Below are 18,961 nucleotides of genomic sequence, written 5' to 3'. Positions count from 1 at the left end.
TTTTCATAAGTAGGTCACTTTCATTTCAATTTTTTTCAACATTTTGTTTTTCCTTTTTAAAGCGTCTGTTATAAGAATGGTAAGCTTTTACACTACATTTTCTGTGTGTCTGTAGTATTGTCAGCAGGTGTGTGTGATGTTTTGCATCATACCCTGAATACTTTTTAAAAAAATTAACAAATTAATAGCCTGTAGAAACTACACCATTTTCTAGCTGCATGAGCTTAGTATGCATCCATTGTTTTGGCGTTACAATGTTTTTGTTTTTTTTCCCACAAAATGTTTATGCTTAATGTGCAGTTTACCTCGGAAATGTAACACCTCTAAACATTGTAGATAAGTGGTCTGATTAAGCATAATTGTGACACTGGCAGGCAGGAGTTAAAAAATGGACACAAAGTGTTCTGTGGCCTTACTATGAGGTGGGAGTTGTGTATTAATTGACATGGAAAGTGCAATTGTGCTAAACCACAGACATGGTTCAACTGTTTTTACTGTAAACATTTTTTTGGTTTTGAGACATTTGTGGATATGTATTGCTAATTAAGCTTATTCCACTGCCCTTCAAATGTAACTTTATTATACATGCAATAAAATTGGCAGTTTTCAAAATATCCTACATAAGGTTGCACACACTAATATAGTATTATCAGTATTCACTATATCTCACCACAGAACAGAGAATATTATTGGTCCATAGAAGCGGCCAGGCTGAACGCAATGTGGAAATCATAAACAAGAAAACAGGCCTAGGTCAGGATTACAAAAATACACCGTTAGAAAACGTGCAAAGGCTAAATTGCCAAAGACAATAAATGTGCTAATTGTGAACCACAAGGAAACCACGACAGGGCAAAGACTGGATCAAGAGGAGAGCCTTAAGTAGGCACAGGGGCTATGCTCTTGGCTAGCATCACATGGGCTAGGCCAGAATGTGCGAGCCCAAAGTTACACAAATGGCATAGTACGTCAATTTTGACGCAAGCATCAGCAGTTTCATGAATAGGCACAGGGAAGCATCTCTTCATGTTGTCTAGAAAAGAATCAATGCAGGAGCCCAGGGAAGGTGCCATGGTAGACAGTGGCAGTCATCCTGCAGATGCAAAATATTCTATACCAAATATTTTGACAAATGTTTCACACACACACAAAAAAAAAAAATACAAATTCAGTGGGCAAACTCCAGAAAGACCGCCTCCCAGAGACCATGCTGGCAAAATAAAGATTGTGGTACTATAAAAAGACCATTCTGAATTTAACAATTCTCACACTCTATATGACTCTATATTACCACATCTTGGAAAAAATAAATAAATGTATAAATAAATATGTATGTATGTATGTATGTGTATATATATATAGATCCTTGTTTGCAGATAGCACGGTCCTCTAGGGTAAACAGGCACAGTCCTTTGGTTTTCATATAATCCAGGCAATTTTATTGGCAAGTCCACACAGCAACACATCTAAAACATAAATATAACAGGTTTCCCCTTTAACCCATTAAGGACACATGACATGTCATGATTCCCTTTTATTCCAGAAGTTTGGTCCTTAAGGGGTTAAACAAAAACCTAGCTCGTCTGAGCACTGACTCACTTTTAAGATCCCTCTCTATCAGGGTTAAACTAACAAAACATATCGTTGGGTTGCACCAACCTTTATAGATAGAAACACTCTGCTCTCCTTTCTGCACTCCAGTGCTCTCAGCTAGCCTGCTGCTTTCCTTTCTGCACTCCCAGTGCTCCAAGCCAGCCTTGACTGCTCTCCTTTCTGCACTCCCAGTGCTCAGTCTCCTTGACTCTCTCTCACAGGAGAGAACAGTGTCTCTCCTACCTGCTTCCAAGGAGGGAGCCAGCAATCCCCCTTTACCTGCCTAGCAGGGAGGGGTTTATTCCCAGTGCTGCAGCTGAGCAGTGGGTTGGAGACAAATCAAAACTCTGCCCTGGAACTTATTTCTCCAAGTTGTATGTAAACTGCTCTCCAAATGCTTCACCCCAGGGGCCCATAACTAAACTTTGGTTTGTGTTGCCTACAACACATACTACACATACTCCCCCTGGGGTTAAATGTTATATGCCTATCTGCGTTCACTTTTTTTTTAATTTTTTTTATTATTAATATTTGTAATGAGGCAAAAACTGAAGATGACTGCATAATACGTCCTTGTTGAAGCAGACAATAGAAGAAATGTAATGTGCATGTGTTGCTTGAAGAATGAAAGTACTAAGAGCAATCTAGGTATATTCATGATATGCAGCTTTTTGGTAAATTGCACAATTTGCTTATTTGATCACAATGATAAACACTTTTGGGTATGGTGTCCCTTTAAATTTTGTAGAATATAAATAGATGTGGGAAATTTAGGGCCAAAAGAAGCCATCTCCTAGGTGCATAGTCTGTAGTGCTAGAGGATCTGCTCTCTGGGTTAGCCTGTATACGGTTTAATTGCCTTAATTCATTCCAAGCCATGCAAACCAATTCATGTGGTCCACAGAGGAGCTCCTGCATATTAAGTACCAAAACAACCAACAGTGAAAATGTGGAAATCTGTCCACTGTCATTACAGTGAAGTAGTCTGGCTGCTGTGGTCTTGTAGTTCTAACCTTGCAATGTAAAACATTTAACTTTTTTTGTAGAAACTGCAATGTCTACATTGCAGGTTTAAATGAACCTTTCAGTGGATGTGTTCTTGACGGCATCTAGAGGCACACTTCCTACTCCAGAAACAAGTGAAATTTGGCTCTGTAATCAGACTTGGAGGAGCACTGTTTGGTCACATGTGCATATCTCCAATAAAATGTATCTCCAAATAAAAGGTTGCCTATGTCAGGAGGCATTCTGATGTCTTTAGAAGAGGTTGTAGCTGCAGCAGAGGAGTTTCTGTGCTTGAAGCGAGGTGAGTACATTTAATTTAACTTTATTTTCACTACCATAGGGGGAATAACTTAAAGTTGTTTTTTTTTTTTTTTTTTCTTTTTTTTTAACCCCTTAAGGACCAAACTTCTGGAATAAAAGGGAATCATGACGTGTCACACACGTCATGTGTCCTTAAGGGGTTAAACTAATGGGTTCCTTTAGTTTACCTCTACTTCCAAAACAATATTCATTAATTTTTGATAGTCTCTTTGACAAGAGTAAAAAACAGAATTAATTCAGCGCTTTGCAGATACTTGTAAAGGGCAGCTTAGTCACTAAAACGGGTTCTCTCATCCCGTGGACAGGCAGATAAAAAATAGAGGAGAGGGTGTAGTGCCCAGGGTGTCCTTGAAGTGTAAGTGTGTGTGTGTGTGTGTGTGTGTGTGTGTATATGTATATGTGTATGTGTGTATATATATATATATATATATATATGTGTATATATATATATATATATATATATTTTTTAAAAATAAGGGAAAATTGAACAATAATGGTGAATTATGTAACAGTTCCAATAAATATTAAATAGAAGTAAGCACACTCACACATTTTAGGAGCTTAGATGTAGCTCTAACTTGAGCGCCTGGGCGGGATAATCCCCGCGGATATGGTGGCGTGTAGACTCTTTCAGTAGATTCTTGTAGTGGTGGTGATACCGGAGAAACTGACGGAAGCCAAGCACAGAGAGATGGACACAGGTTTCTTCAGGAAGGAAGAGATTCTTTATTGGATCACCGATCGGGACTCAGAGGGACTAATGTCACCAAAATACAGCAAAGTCTGAGCCCCGGACAATAGTGCAGGCTCCTTATATAGGCATATAACTCCTCCCATATTAAGCTCCACCCGCACATTCTCTTAACCAATCAACACAAATAAGAATTAACTTCCTGTTTGACCGCATGGCTTGTCCAGCACAATGGAGGAGGGGAATACTATATCCTGTATTCTTGCACATGCTCCGTACACTACTGATCGTATCTTGCCTCGTGCATCCAACTGATCGATACGTCAGCATATGCACGTACACATGCCACGTGGTAATCTCGGCCTACTAAATTTATTTTTACCGAGATTCCACCACATTCCCCCCTTTGATGCCTCTTGATATTTTACAATTACTTGAGGCATCACATAACCTTAGTTTTGCTTACACCGCAAGTTACCTTGAACCAGACCAGACTTATCTTATGATGTGAATCTTCAACATTCATCTTCTTGCATTGGTTCTCCCTGATCTAGAGCCTTATATTTATATATCGCCATTATCTGTGCAGCAGCCTTCCTCTCTGCTATACTTCCTATCAGGCTTTGCACCGACCTAACTACTAGGGGTATAAGACACGGTAGGAGTAGACACAACAGTAAAATCAGTAGGACTCCACCTACCACTGCCTTAAGCCCTCCAAACCACTCATACCAGCTACCAAACCAACTACTTGGATTGTACCCTTTCCATACCTGAGTAGGCACATGCGCTAGTTTAACCATATGGCTAGTAAGCTCAGCTATTGCTTGCCCTTCGTCGTCTATTTGAAGACAGCAATTGCTTAGGTTAAACTTCCCACATACACCTCCCTCTACTGCCAAAAGGTAATCCAAGGCTAATCTATTTTGGTAGACTGCTGTCCTCATCCTGGTGTTATGCTTCGCTAGAAGATTGAGCGCTTGTGATGTTTCATTTGTGATAATCTCAACCACCGCCTGTAATCTTATAATACGGTTGAGCATATAAATAGGGGTTCTATAACCAAAGGTACCATCCTCAGCCCACGTGGCTGGCCCATAATAGTCTATGATACGCTGGGGAGGCCATTCATTATCTTCCCAGGTACCTATCTCTATGGGTCCCCTTTTCTTCCTATGATTCACATCATACACTTTAACACCTAAAGTCTCACCTGTTTCAATCGGTAACAAGAAGAAGGATGGTTTGAGCATACCCAACACACATGCCCCTTCCCAGTCCTGTGGCAACTCCGAATAGGCTTTCTTACCACAGATCCAGTACAAATTTGCTGGGGCTCTCCAGGTAGATGTGATGGATAGATCAAACCACACGTCCTTTAAATTGGCGTATCTAGCAAACGGGTTAGATGGTTCTGAGACATTTGAAGCCGACCACCAAGTTGTATTTTTAGTATCATCATCATAAGCTTTTTGCCCTAGACAAGTTAATTCTCCTACAGAAGTATTATACATTATTCCTTTCCTTGCTATGCAAACATAACCTATGATGGAGGTCTTTAATCTCCACTCAGATTTACCTCTAACACTCATATGATAATCGGCTTGTGTAGATATTAATTGGTCAACTGCCTCAGAACCGGACATTACCTCCTTTGCTTCCCAAGGCCATTGGTCTCCCATGTTAGTACCTCCACACACATAGCAGTTGGTAACATTAAGACTACCGGCAATACTCTCGGCTAAATCTATGAACAGGTTTTTAGCGTTATGGGGGATCTTATTATCTATACTCATCTCTTCATAAAAGGAATGGTATACTTGATGAGTCTGGGAGGATACCGTATCAGTCTCTATCCCTATAAACAATAATGTCCCAGGATCTAAACCCGTCCCGTATATTTGAAACCCAAATAAATTTCCATACTTATCTAAGAACTTGTCGGGGTTATTAATAAGTATATGGACTGGGTTGCATTCCATAGACTTACAATATGGGCTAGTCGGCAACTTAGTCACTATCATGTCTTTGTCTACTGTCTGTCCCCAAGTCGCCCACCCCACACAAGACCAATATGGACAAAAGTTATAGTCTTTATTTGGGCATCTAGGACTCACATATTTATTTTTGCTACTGGGACAAATGTATTTATCGTTAGACCCATACGTCCTCTCCCATCTAAGATCCCCACATACATTCCACGGCTTTCTACCACTCGATATCGCTTTACACGCATCAAATAGCAGAACACCCGAAGAATGTACGGATTCTAACACCGTCTTATTAATTAGGGTCCCCTGAGGATCTCCATTCCTGAGAGTCAACCAAATTGTACGAGGTTGATACTCTGGACTGAAGCACTTAGGTTCTCCTACTCCTAAATGGCACACACTATAGTCTATATTTAGGTATCTACATTTTGATACCTCTCCTTTACACTCGTACTGTGAATGCCAAATTAGGGTTTGGGAAATATGGTTACCTGTTCTCGTAGTCTTAATGCATACCTCACAGCTAGGAGTGTCGGTACCTCTACCTTCCTGAATATAAAAACACATGTAAATAAACACAATCAAAAGCACATCTTTCGCCGTCATCCTCAGTCTTCGTCCGTGCGATGGAACCTCAGCTTCCAGGATGTGAGGGCTGCAGGGAATGGAGTTCTGCTCGTCTTCACAGGTGTCCCTTCGAGACTTTCCTGGCTTATACACTATGTGATGGTAAGCGGACAGGCTTTATTATGGCCTTCTCACTCACACCTGTAACAATAAAATTTGTAATCCACAATAATTCCTCGTTACTCCGACTGAGTAGTGCGTTTCAACCGGATCTTGCAGGGATTCTCTGGATCTGCTGTAACTTGCCAAGAATCGACTGCTGCTGGCTTAACCCTGGAGTGATGTATCCACGGAGTCACTTCGGCTACTTTTATCGCTGTAGGGGTAGACAAAAGAACAACATAAGGACCTCTCCACTTGGGCCCTAACGGTACATTATTCCACTCTTTAATCCACACTTGATCTCCTGGATGATAGCTATGAACAGGGGGATAAATATTCACAGGTAATCTATCTTGTACCCATTTCTGTACCTCCTCCATAGTCTTACCCAACTCTACAACCTGCTGCCGGGTAATTCCTTCTCCCAACTGACTCAAATCCCCCCTTAAGTTACCAAGTACGGGAGGTGGTCGTCCATACATAATTTCAAAAGGAGAGAGGCCCATCCTTCTGGTAGGGGTACTGCGGATTCGCAATAGAGCTATAGGTAAGAGAACGTTCCACTTAAGTTGGGTTTCCTGACACATTTTAGCCAACTGGTTCTTTATAGTTCTATTCATTCTCTCTACCTTACCAGAACTCTGGGGTCTATATGCAGTATGAAGCCTCCACTTTATACCAAGCATATGAGTCAGTTGTTGTAGGCACTGGTGAACAAAAGCTGGACCATTGTCCGATCCTATAGAACAGGGTAGTCCATATCGGGGTATTATTTCTCGTAGCAGGAATCTCACAACTTCTCCTGCTTTCTCTGTACGAGTAGGACATGCTTCTACCCAGCCTGAATAGGTGCACACAATTACCAGCAGGTAACGATGTCCACCCGATTTAGGCATCACTGTAAAGTCTATTTGTAGATCGGACATGGGGAGTCCCCCCATAAACTGGACTCCTGGTGGCTTTACTGGTCCTTGTCTTGCATTATTTTTAGCACACGTTACACATCTACGTACAATGGCCTGAGTCAAGTTGGACAATCTTGGTATGTAGAAATGTTTCCTGAGAGATTCTTCTGTACTGTCTCTCCCAGAATGTGTCCCGTTATGATAGTTCTGGACAATTTCTACTGCTAGTGATGCTGGTATAACTATTCTTCCATCTTCTAGCTGATACCACTTGTTCTCCAAATACTTTCCCGGTTCAGTCTTTAACCACTCCTCTTCTTGAGTTGTATAAACTGGAGTCCATTGAGACAGTGGAGTTGGTATAAGAGCAGCTATATGCCCCACATACTCCTGTCTTCCTGATTCAGCAGCACGCTTAGCTGCACTATCTGCCATCCGATTTCCCTTGGTTACATCACCATCTCCTCTCAGATGCGCTCGACAATGTATGATACCGACTTCTTTCGGCTCCCACACTGCTTCCAATAGTTGTAGGATTTCAGCTGCGTATTTGATTTCTTTGCCTTCTGAATTCAGTAGTCCTCTTTCTTTATACAAAGCTCCGTGGGCATGAGTGGTTAAAAACGCATACTTAGAGTCCGTATAGATATTTACTCTTAAACCTTCAGCCAATTGTAACGCTCGTGTTAGTGCTATTAATTCTGCCTTTTGTGCTGATGTTCCTTTTGCCAGTGGCCGAGCTTCTATCACCTTGTCTATTGTTGTCACTGCATATCCTGCATAGCGGATCCCTTCTTTCACATAACTACTGCCGTCGGTATAATATTGAACATCGGGGTTCTGGATGGGAAAATCACGAAGATCTGGTCTACTTGAAAATACTTCATCCATTACTTCCAAACAATCATGTTGACTTTCAGTAGGTTGTGGCAAAAGGGTAGCTGGATTTAAGGTATTTACAGTCTCTAAATGCACTCTTGGATTTTCACACAACATTGCTTGATACTTGGTCATACGGCTATTACTAAACCAATGATTTCCTTTGTAATCCAACAACGTCTGTACTGCATGTGGGACTCGTACATAAAGTTCTTGACCCAGAGTGAGTTTATCGGCTTCAGCTACTAGCAAGGCGGCTGCAGCTACGGCTCTTAGACAAGGTGGAAGTCCGCTGGCCACTGCATCCAGTTGCTTAGACATGTAGGCAACAGGTCTTTGCCATGATCCCAAGTACTGTGTCAATACTCCCACAGCCATTCTTCTTTGCTCGTGTACATATAAGTAGAATGGTCGTGTGTGATCAGGTAGACCTAATGCTGGGGCACTCATCAAAGCCTTCTTCACATCTTCAAATGCCGTTTGCTGTTCTTGGGTCCATAAGAAGGGGTCATGCTCTGTACCTTTGATGGCTGCGTACAGAGGTTTTGCCAGTATCGCATAGCTGGGAATCCATATCCTACAGAAGCCTGCTGCCCCCAAGAATTCTCGCACTTGTCTTCTATTCTTGGGTATTGGTATTTGGCAGACAGCTTCTTTTCTCTCTGGCCCCATAATCCTTTGACCTTCAGAGATATGGAATCCTAGATACTTGACAGTTGGCAAACACAACTGAGCCTTCTTTCTAGACACCTTGTATCCTGCCTTCCAGAGAATGTGTAGTAGATCGTGCGTGGCTTGCTGACAGATTTCTTTTGTAACTGCTGCTATCAACAAGTCATCTACATATTGTAACAAGACACACTCTCCTGGGATGGACTCGAAATCCAATAGATCTTGACTTAGGGCTGAACCAAATGGGGTAGGTGAATTTTTAAACCCTTGGGGCAGTCTTGTCCAAGTCATTTGGCGTTTTGAGCCCGTTACAGCGTTCTCCCATTGGAAAGCGAAAATACATTGACTTTCTGTGGCAATTCGAAGGCAAAAGAAGGCATCTTTGAGATCTAAGACTGTGAAGTAAGTAGCCCCGCCCGGAATTAAAGCAAGCAGGTTATATGGATTGGGTACAACTGGATGTATACTAACAACCGCATCATTGACTGCTCTTAAGTCCTGCACAGGTCGATACTCATCTGTACCGGGCTTTTGAACAGGCAACAATGGGGTGTTCCAGGGGGAAGTACAGAATTTTAGGATACCATACCGTATGAATTTATCCAGATAGGATTGGATGTTCTTCTTAGCCTTCTGTGGGATGTGGTATTGTCTTAGGCTTACTGGATAAACCCCAAGTTTCAGTTCAATTTTTATAGGTGGAATATTGCGGGCCAGTCCTGGTGGGTTGTTCTCTGCCCAAACTCCTGGTATGTTAAACAATGTCTCATCACTCCTAGGGTTTTGGCTAGTCAACACTGTATAAAGTCGCCACTCTTCTTCCTTTGGTACGGATAAAGTCATAATACCTGAAGGTCCATTAAACTTTAAAGATGTTGTTCCATTTGGTAGGAACGTAATCTGCGCTTGTAATTTTGATAGCATATCACGTCCCAGCAATTGGACTGGACATTCAGGCATATAAAGGAATTGGTGTTTTACTACGTGGCCTCCCAATGTACAGAGTCGACTTTTAAGAACCGGTCTTTCAGCACTTCTTCCAGTTGCTCCTATCACAGTAATAGTCCTTCCAGATGGAGGAGCAACTAGATTAGTCACCACTGAATGTTCAGCACCAGTGTCGATCATGAACGCACTCCTTTTTCCCCCTATTGATACATCGACCATAGGCTCCGCTCGACCAAGGGGGATGGAGCCCGGTCGGTATCAATAGTCCTCCATGACCGTGTCAGCCAATCCTACGAAGTCCCTACCTTCTCTATCGCGGGACCTTTGCGCTGCTGGAATATACCTGTCTTCCCTAACACTTCCTCTGTTCCCATTACTCCCTCTATAACCATTACTCCCTCCGGGGCCTCCTCTACCTCTCGCTCTGCCTCTAAAGTTTCCATAACCTGTCCTAGGTCTGTCTCTCTCAGACTGTTCCCTTCGCGGGCACTCATTTCTCCAATGCCCTTCTTCCCTACAGTAAGCGCACTGATTTTTACTTAGAGGTTCCTCATTCCATCTACTATCGCCTCTATCTGGGCCCCGTCTATCTACGCCTGCGATCGCTACCGCTAGCATATCAGCCTTTTTACGCATCTTGCGCTCTTCCTCTTTCTTACTTTCTGTATCCCTGTTCATATAAACCTTATTAGCTACCTCCATTAGTTGGGTGATGGACATACCTGCAAACCCTTCTAACTTTTGTAGCTTGCGCTTAATATCTCCGTATGCTTGGCTGACAAAGGCGGAGTTAACCATTCGGGAATTATCTGCGTCTTCCGGATTAAAGGGGGTGTACAAGCGGTACGCCTCCAATAATCGGTCATAAAAGACACTGGGCGCTTCATCGCTTTTCTGGATCACCTCAACTGTCTTCGACATGTTAATGGCTTTCTTTCCTCCTGCTTTCATGCCAGCAATTATAGCGTCTCTATAGGCTCTGAGTTGAACCATATCAGCACCATTTACGTTCCAATCGGGATCAGTATTGGGATAATGTGTTGCGGCCCATGCTGCTGGATTAGCTTGGTTCAAAGCACGGGCTCTATCTTCTAATGCTTTAATGGCTGCTTGATTTATTCTTGTCCTTTCCTCATTGTTAAATAAAGTCATTAGTAACTGCTGGCAATCAGCCCATGTCGGATTATGCGTCTGTACTATTGAGGTGAACAGATCAGTCATGGCTTGTGGTTTCTCAGTATACGAGGAATTATGGGTCTTCCAGTTTAAAAGGTCGGTAGTGGTAAATGGGACATATACGAAGACTGGGTCAGCGTGTGCCATTTGACCTGCGGCATCGATATAAGCTGACCCGGGATTTAGGCGAAGAGGCATCTGATAATGCTTTAATTGTTGGGCACCAGTCAACTGTCGGGTTTGGATAGGGCTACGTAGAGAGGCGTCAGTCATGAGTTCCGGTCGGGGAGAGATAGGGTATGGGGATGTGGGAGGTTGGTTTTGTGAAAAGGTCGTAAATAAAACACTTCGAGCCGAGCTAGATGAAGCTTGACCGGAAGTCTGAAGTGGCGCCAAATCAGGATATTCGTTTTTAATGGGGGTGGGTTCTGGTTCCGGAAGGGGAGATTTAGTACGAGGGGGGGTGGATCCTGTACTGGAGGAGGAAGCGGAAGTGGATGAGGGTAATGAGGGGAGGGGTGCAGGGCTTCCTGCGTTTGCGTCACTTCTTCTTAACGGAAAGTAAGGGGGCGGCAAAGGGATCTCGGACTCAGGGGGCGTGTCCAAAATGGGCCTAACACCGGTCCTAGTGGACGAACAAGTCCTAGCTACCATGAGGCGACACTGCTCCTCGTGGCATGTCTGGAGCCATTTTGGCGAGTCATTTACGGCCTGTCTCCAACAGTCAATATAAGGAAACTGGCCGTAAAGTTCAGGCCTACCTGATACAGCCACGTGTAAGCGCTGTACCAGAGTTGGATCCAAACTGCCACGTGGCGGCCATGCCGCAACCAAAGTAGGCCACTCTCTAGTACACAAAGTAACTAAACGCACAGGAGACATCTTAACCCCAAAATCACAAGTTTTGAATCCCTTTTTAAAATTCTTCACCATACAACCTAAGGGATCCGGAATCGTTGACTGCGACGCACCCATACTTAACAATGGAACGTCGTCGACAACGAATACTATGCACGCGTACTATTCAACAGTCACACCCGTTTCCTCTGGCAACAGCACCACGTGGTACGGTTACCAAGTGAAACGTACACAATAACAATAACACTCAGGGAATTCCCATACACACACAGCTGTTACACCAGTCACTATATAATCAATATTATGCCCTTTGGCGTAACTATACAGTCACCCACGCTATAATTCTCTATATACGAATTACCCGTCTATAACACACCCCAGTAACATCGTCTTTTACAAATAGCGATTACAGTACGGTTAGCATAGGTCAAAGCACAAGTTAAGGTCACAATACAATTATTAGTGGTTATGGTGTTAAACATGCAATGGACGACAATGATTAGTACTTATTATACAATGTCAGTAAATATACAGGGTTATGGTACCGTGCACTATAATACAGCAACACACTATTAACACTCTCGCTAGACGGCTGAGCTCGCGCTATCTAACAAGATATACACTTTACTAAAACAATCGTTAACACATTTACAATTCCCAACTAAACTATTGGCCAGTACCTTGAATGGACTACCTAAAAACAATCTACATACGTTTTGGTTAGCCACACTGCCCAATCACCACATATATAGCGAGCTAGAGAACCGAATTTACACAGACGCCTCTTAGTCGCACTATACAACGAGCTAGAGGACCGAATTTACACAGACGCCTCTTAGTCGTACTATCAAAAGTCTAGTGGGTTCCAAATTTACACGCCTTCCCACTTAGCCCAGATAGGATGAGAACTAGCGAACCGGATTTACACAGACGCCGCTTAGTCTCCCGGTCCCTCCGACCTAGCGAACAAAATATACACCCTAGAACGCTAGTCTAGACAAGACACCGGTGTCCGGCTAGGGCTTATTTTACACCAGAGCGCCCCGCCTGACTAACCAAATCAAACGGTCTGACTAAAGAGCGTTCGATCGAGCGGTGCGCCTTCGCTCCTTCCCTCCGACAGAGGGGGCAGATACACAGATTCAAAACCCCTTTGGGCCTACCGCACAATCGGTATACCCCTAGTGGGTCCTGCCGTCTAAAACAGCAGTTGTCTTACCTCCTCGTTCCTGAACCTGAGTTCACACTCATCGACGGGGACACCCCAGCACTTCTCACGTAGAGGCCGATGATCTCCTGGACAACAGACCAGTGGCGCCGAGACGAAGGGAGGTCCACGCAGAAGTTCAGGGGTGCAGCCGTAGAGAACGTGGGCAAAGATAGACCGTCTCACGCCTCTGCCTCTCAGCTACCGTTGAACGATGAGCTTCCCGGCCAATGCACCAAATGATACCGGAGAAACTGACGGAAGCCAAGCACAGAGAGATGGACACAGGTTTCTTCAGGAAGGAAGAGATTCTTTATTGGATCACCGATCGGGACTCAGAGGGACTAATGTCACCAAAATACAGCAAAGTCTGAGCCCCGGACAATAGTGCAGGCTCCTTATATAGGCATATAACTCCTCCCATATTAAGCTCCACCCGCACATTCTCTTAACCAATCAACACAAATAAGAATTAACTTCCTGTTTGACCGCATGGCTTGTCCAGCACAATGGAGGAGGGGAATACTATATCCTGTATTCTTGCACATGCTCCGTACACTACTGATCGTATCTTGCCTCGTGCATCCAACTGATCGATACGTCAGCATATGCACGTACACATGCCACGTGGTAATCTCGGCCTACTAAATTTATTTTTACCGAGATTCCACCACAGTGGTGACTCTCGTAGATATATGGGAAAAATACAACTATATAGTGACAGTCCAACTGTCGTTGCTGAAGAAACGCCTCTAATGGCTGTCTGGAACATAGCCACGAGAGTTGTGTTTAACCCTGCACATTGCAGAGTTAAAACTACTGGAGCACTGCACCCTGGCCACTTCATTGAGGATGTGGTCTGGTTACCTTTAGTAGTCCTTTAATGTAGTGATTCTGGGTCTATAGTGTGTCCCTGCCGGTTAAGCAATGAAAACACTGCCTTTTCAGAGAAAAGGCTGTTTTTACATTGCTGCCAAGTAGCACCTCTAGTGGCTGTCACTCAGACAGCCACTAGAGGTGCTTTATATTTCAGTGCTGCACTGTGTGCATCACCACGTTTAGCCTGTCCACGCACTGCATAAAGATTTGGAGCGCTCGCCATAGAGATGCAGTGCATCTGTGAGGAGATGCTGATTGGTGCAGTGCTTAGTTTTGCTGCGGATGCACAATATCCTTCCAACTCCTTAGAGGCACTTAAATTGGTACTCTAGTACTATATTGTTAGGAATACATGTTGGACCATGGACCTTATAATCTAAGAATGGTTTACAGTACTAAGGTATTGTAATGGTTATCTTCTAAAAACACTGGAAGTTTGACTTCCAAATGACCAACATATTTTCAGATGAGAAAGTATCTTGCTGGCTGTACATTCTTTTCTGTTAATTTGGCCACCTGTTTACAAGATTTCAAACTGGACTGCTTCCCTTGTCACACCCTTCAAAGGTACCTGTCAAATAAAATGTAATCTTAAATGATAGATAATCTGATTTCATCTCTACATTGTAATTGCAAAGTTGCTTGTAAATGTCTAGATTTCCCCAAAATTAGAGATGAATTTCAGCCAGCTCAGTCTGAGTTAAACCTGAGATAATCAACACAAAGATAAGAAAGCTGTGCTCAGCATGTCTGGTTTTAGGAAAAACCCTCAACTGGGCTTCCCTCCTGCAAAAATTCAGTCTAATGGAAAGCAATGGCTGCAAAGGGAAGTAGAGCGGAGCTGCAGGCTATGTGTGAGAGAGTCACCAGCAGCAGCATGGAGACAGGAAAGAAAAAGTCAGAATGTTTTATTGCCGCAGCTTTGGACCGTCAATCTGTGAATAGAGAGAGAACAGACAGGAATATGCAGGAGAGGTGTGTCTTACAACAAGGGTGACCGCCGCTGAAACATGATTGATGCTGGCAATAATGGACGTAATACAGTTATTACTAGATCTGTCGTGACCGATTCACTTATGTAATGTCCTCACACTGTTACTGTTAATATAAAACCTTTAATGCCTTGGAAGTCCGAACAGCAATATGCAGATCTGAAGACGTATTAATGCTTTGGTTTTATTTTTGTGTATAAGAGGAAGTGCACAGGGACAACCCCAATATGTTTGCTTACACATGAACTGATGACAAAGTATTGGTGCACAAAATTAACGACTGTTAATGTCCTCACAAGCGCTCTCATGTGGTGTTTTGTTACAAGACAGTCACTCAGATGCTAACTTGAACGTTTGAAACTGTAAAAGTCAGTAAACTTTGAAGCTTCCTGTTCTGCTCCTTTTGGGAATGCATATTTTAAAATGTGTCTGCCTTGTACAATTATGGAAATGGAGATGTGCAAACCGACAAAAGAAAACTATTAAATGGACAATATAGTCACCAGAACAACTACAGTTCATTATAGTTGTTATGGTGAGTATAATCATTCCCTGCACTCTTTTTGCAGTAAACACTTTTTTTTTTTTTTTTTTTGAGAATCTGCAGGATTTACATTACAGCCTACGGATACCTCCAGTGGCCACTCCTCGTATTGCTACTAGATGTTCTTTCCGGTGGGAGTGCCTCATAGTGTGCAGCCCTGACATTCAGTGTCAATCATCTGCATGGAGACACTACTTTCCTCATAGAGATGCATCATATTAATCCATCCCTCTGAGGAGATGCTGATTGGCCAGGGCTGTGTTTGGCATGTTCCTGGCTCTATCCCTGATCTACCTCCTTGACAAGCTCAGCCAATTCAATACTTTCCTAAGGGAAAGCATTGTAAATTACTCTATTCCCAACATTTGATGTCAGTCAAGCAGGCAGATCATGGGCAGAGCCAGCAGCTGTAGACTGTAATACAAATAAGATTTTACTATATTTAGGGTGGCAAGCGGGGGCCAGGGAAGCTAGATTGTGTTTTTAATCCTATAGACTCAGGAATACGTATTTGTGTTCCTGACCCTATAGTGGTCCTTTAAATTAATTACCTGGTGCTTTTCAAGCCTATGTTACTCTGTAACTGTGGATTGTGGTAAAATAACTTTTACTTTATTATGCAAAATACACAACAGACTTGTCATCACTAGGGGTTGTAAAAGACTAACTTTGCCTGTTTTCAGATCTACTAATATAACTTTGTTTGTGGCTTGCACAGTTGACATTTCCTTACTTTTTTTTTTAGTCTTTCGCTCTTCTTTATTCACTCCCCCATGCTGTGTTCTTGCTTCTCTCCATTTTGATCCGTGTTCCCACATCCTTGATTCAGTCCTGTTTTATCACCAAAATGCCAATGCATACAATGGGTTTTTTCTGAGCATGGGTTTGCCTGAGGAGGCAATCTTGACTTTTGGACACTGATGTTTAAATTTGCTGCAGGGATTTTGGGATCATTGCCATGGTTCAGCAGCTAGAAGGAAACTTAGTCAGGAAGGGAGATGTTATTAATCTACTCCATATTTTTTACATGGGTCATTATGACTTTCTAACTTGACTGTGTCATAAGGGGAAAACAAACTTTAACACTTCCTGCTGTGTCCCTTACTCACATTTATTTAATAAAAAAAAATAAAGTTTTAATAATTTTCTGTTCTCTTTTCTTTCCCGCAGGAGGAACCTGACAAAACTGTCCCTCATATTTAGCCACATGCTTGCAGAATTAAAGGGGATCTTCCCCAGTGGAATGTTCCAGGGAGATAATTTCCGGATAACAAAGGCTGATGCTGCAGAATTCTGGAGGAAAGCTTTTGGGGAAAAGTAAGTAGACCCAAATTTAGGAAATCAGCATCTTTTCTCTTTAAATGTTTTTGACATATAAACCTGGAACAGAACTCCATACTGGACTTGTTATCACTCAAGACAAGTGAGTGACCCAACTCCAATATAGCTGGACATGGAAGAAAATAATTAGAATCGTGAATTGCTGTACATGTCTGGGGCAGTGGTTAAAGGGGAAGCAGTGGTCATAACATGACATGTTTTTGTGCATTATATAAATGTATTAAAATAAATAGCTTCAGTTGAAATGCAACTTCAGCCGATTTAGTAGAAGTATAGATCAGGGTGTTGCAGTGGATGTGATCTATTTGGATTTTGCAAAGACATTTGATACAGTTAAACACAATTGATTAGTGTTCAAACTCAAAGAAATCGGTCTAGATGAAAATGCTTGTTCTTGGTTAGAACATTGGCTTAAAAATATAGTACAAAGAGTTGACCTTCATGGTAAATTTTCGAGCTTGACAGAGGTGGCAAGTGGTGTCCCTCAGGGGTCTGTTCTGTGACCTCTTCTATTTAACATGTTTTATAAATGATCTTGAAAAAAAAGCATTGAAAGCCATGTTTCAGTGTTTGCAGATGACACAAAACTCTGTAAAGTAGTGCAATGTGAGCAAGATCTTAATTTGCTGCAGAAGGATTTAAGTAGACCGGGGGACTGGGCACTCAAATGGCAGATGAAATTTAATGTTGAAAAATGCAAAGTTATGTACTTCGGCGTAAAGAATGCACAAGCAACTTATATCTTTAATGGAAAAGAATTAGGGAGAACAGCACACGAAAAGGACTTTTTTGTTATAGACCACAAACTATGCAACAATGTGCAATGTCCATCAGCAGTGGCTAAGGCCAGTAAGGTATTGTCATGCATGAAAAAGGGCCTTCATTCTCAGGATGAGAATATAATTTTGCTCAATTTGATGGACACAAATCTCTTTTCAGCTATGCAACATATGCCCTTACCAGACTAGTAAGAAGTTCACCCATCAAGAGCCTCACATTGTGGTAAATGGGGTCTGATATTGTTTCCTTTTGTGGGATAAAAAGTTTTGAATGTGATGACATTAGTAGATATATAAAACTGGCCAAATATGTGAATCTTTAGGGATCAAAACCACTTTCCCTTCTAGCACTATGAAGTGTAGTGATATTGGTTCACTGGAAGCTTGTGCAATGATTGATGGTATTGGCAGAACAGAGTCCATGTTTAAACACAAAGTCAAATGTTGATGAACTGGTGGCAGTGTTCTCAGAGATGGATCATAATCTAGCAACTTAAATTGAGATATGTGGATAAGTCAACCAGATAGTTGAAAATGGCTAGTTGCAGAAGCTTGGTTCCCTTGACTCTTCTGGTTATATATTTTAATGGATGTTATACCCGTACATAATGTGCAACCAAGGTCTCTAGTCCTCGTGAGCTGCTTGAGATTCTTTCTTTCCAGCTATAAAGGATTATTGGGCATATTATATGTCAGAACCTCCTTTTTCTTTTATTTATTTATATTTTTTTCTCTCTAGATCCTTTGTCATCTAAAAATAACATACTTGTCGTGTTTTCATTCCATTTTCTTCACCTTTAGAAGTTCTAAGACTATGTAGCCTGATCGCTGTATCAAGATCTTACTACTCCTACCTTAGAGAACCAGTTTTGTCAGTTGAAATCTGATGGAGAATTTTGGAAATATATTACATTGAATTAATGTCTAGTGATGTTTCTAGAATCAGGTTGACCCATACTATATCCGTAGCTGCTTGGCCATGGCACTTATTTCTGGTCCATATTAGGAAGACTGTTTGGATTTGTGTGGTCTACTGTGTATTTATTTTTCGTCTGTAAAAATTGTTGCACTGGTGGTAAGCACGGCAAAGTCAAAGTTTCTGTGGTATTTATTTTCGTTGTTTATTGGAACCATAAAACATTTTCCCTTCTATGTGATGACGTTACCTATGATGTGTCACTGAAGTGAGCTGTGCGCTACATATCATAACATGTAAACAAAAAACTGGCATTAAAGCTGGTCTTTAAAGAGGCCGGTTGAGCAAGCATTTACATTTCAATTATAAAGAAAATTGAGATGTGCTGAGCCACAAACCGTTTTTTCCTCTATAGGAAGATGTTGTATTAGATTGCACAACACTATTGTGTTCTTCATTGGGCAGTTAATGATTTCGAACCACGTACGGTATGGGGATGATGAAGATGGAATAATACATTGATCCACCTCTGGGC

The 18,961-nt window shown here is 42.2% G+C and overlaps 1 protein-coding gene across 1 annotated transcript in view; it reads left to right on the top strand.

The window, feature by feature from the left end:
* Positions 1-18,961, top strand: part of CBL (Cbl proto-oncogene) — a 53,623-nt gene that overhangs the window by 14,845 nt on the left and 19,817 nt on the right. The window contains exon 3 of the mRNA XM_063437112.1: positions 16,561-16,707. Within this exon, the coding sequence (XP_063293182.1) occupies positions 16,561-16,707 (147 nt within the window). The remainder of the gene's footprint in view (positions 1-16,560; positions 16,708-18,961) is intronic.

The sequence above is a fragment of the Pelobates fuscus genome, chromosome 11, assembly GCF_036172605.1.
Source record: "Pelobates fuscus isolate aPelFus1 chromosome 11, aPelFus1.pri, whole genome shotgun sequence".
NCBI lineage: Eukaryota > Metazoa > Chordata > Amphibia > Anura > Pelobatidae > Pelobates > Pelobates fuscus.
The sequence above is the reverse complement of the archived record's forward strand: the minus strand, read 5'-3'. Positions and strand labels throughout refer to the sequence as shown.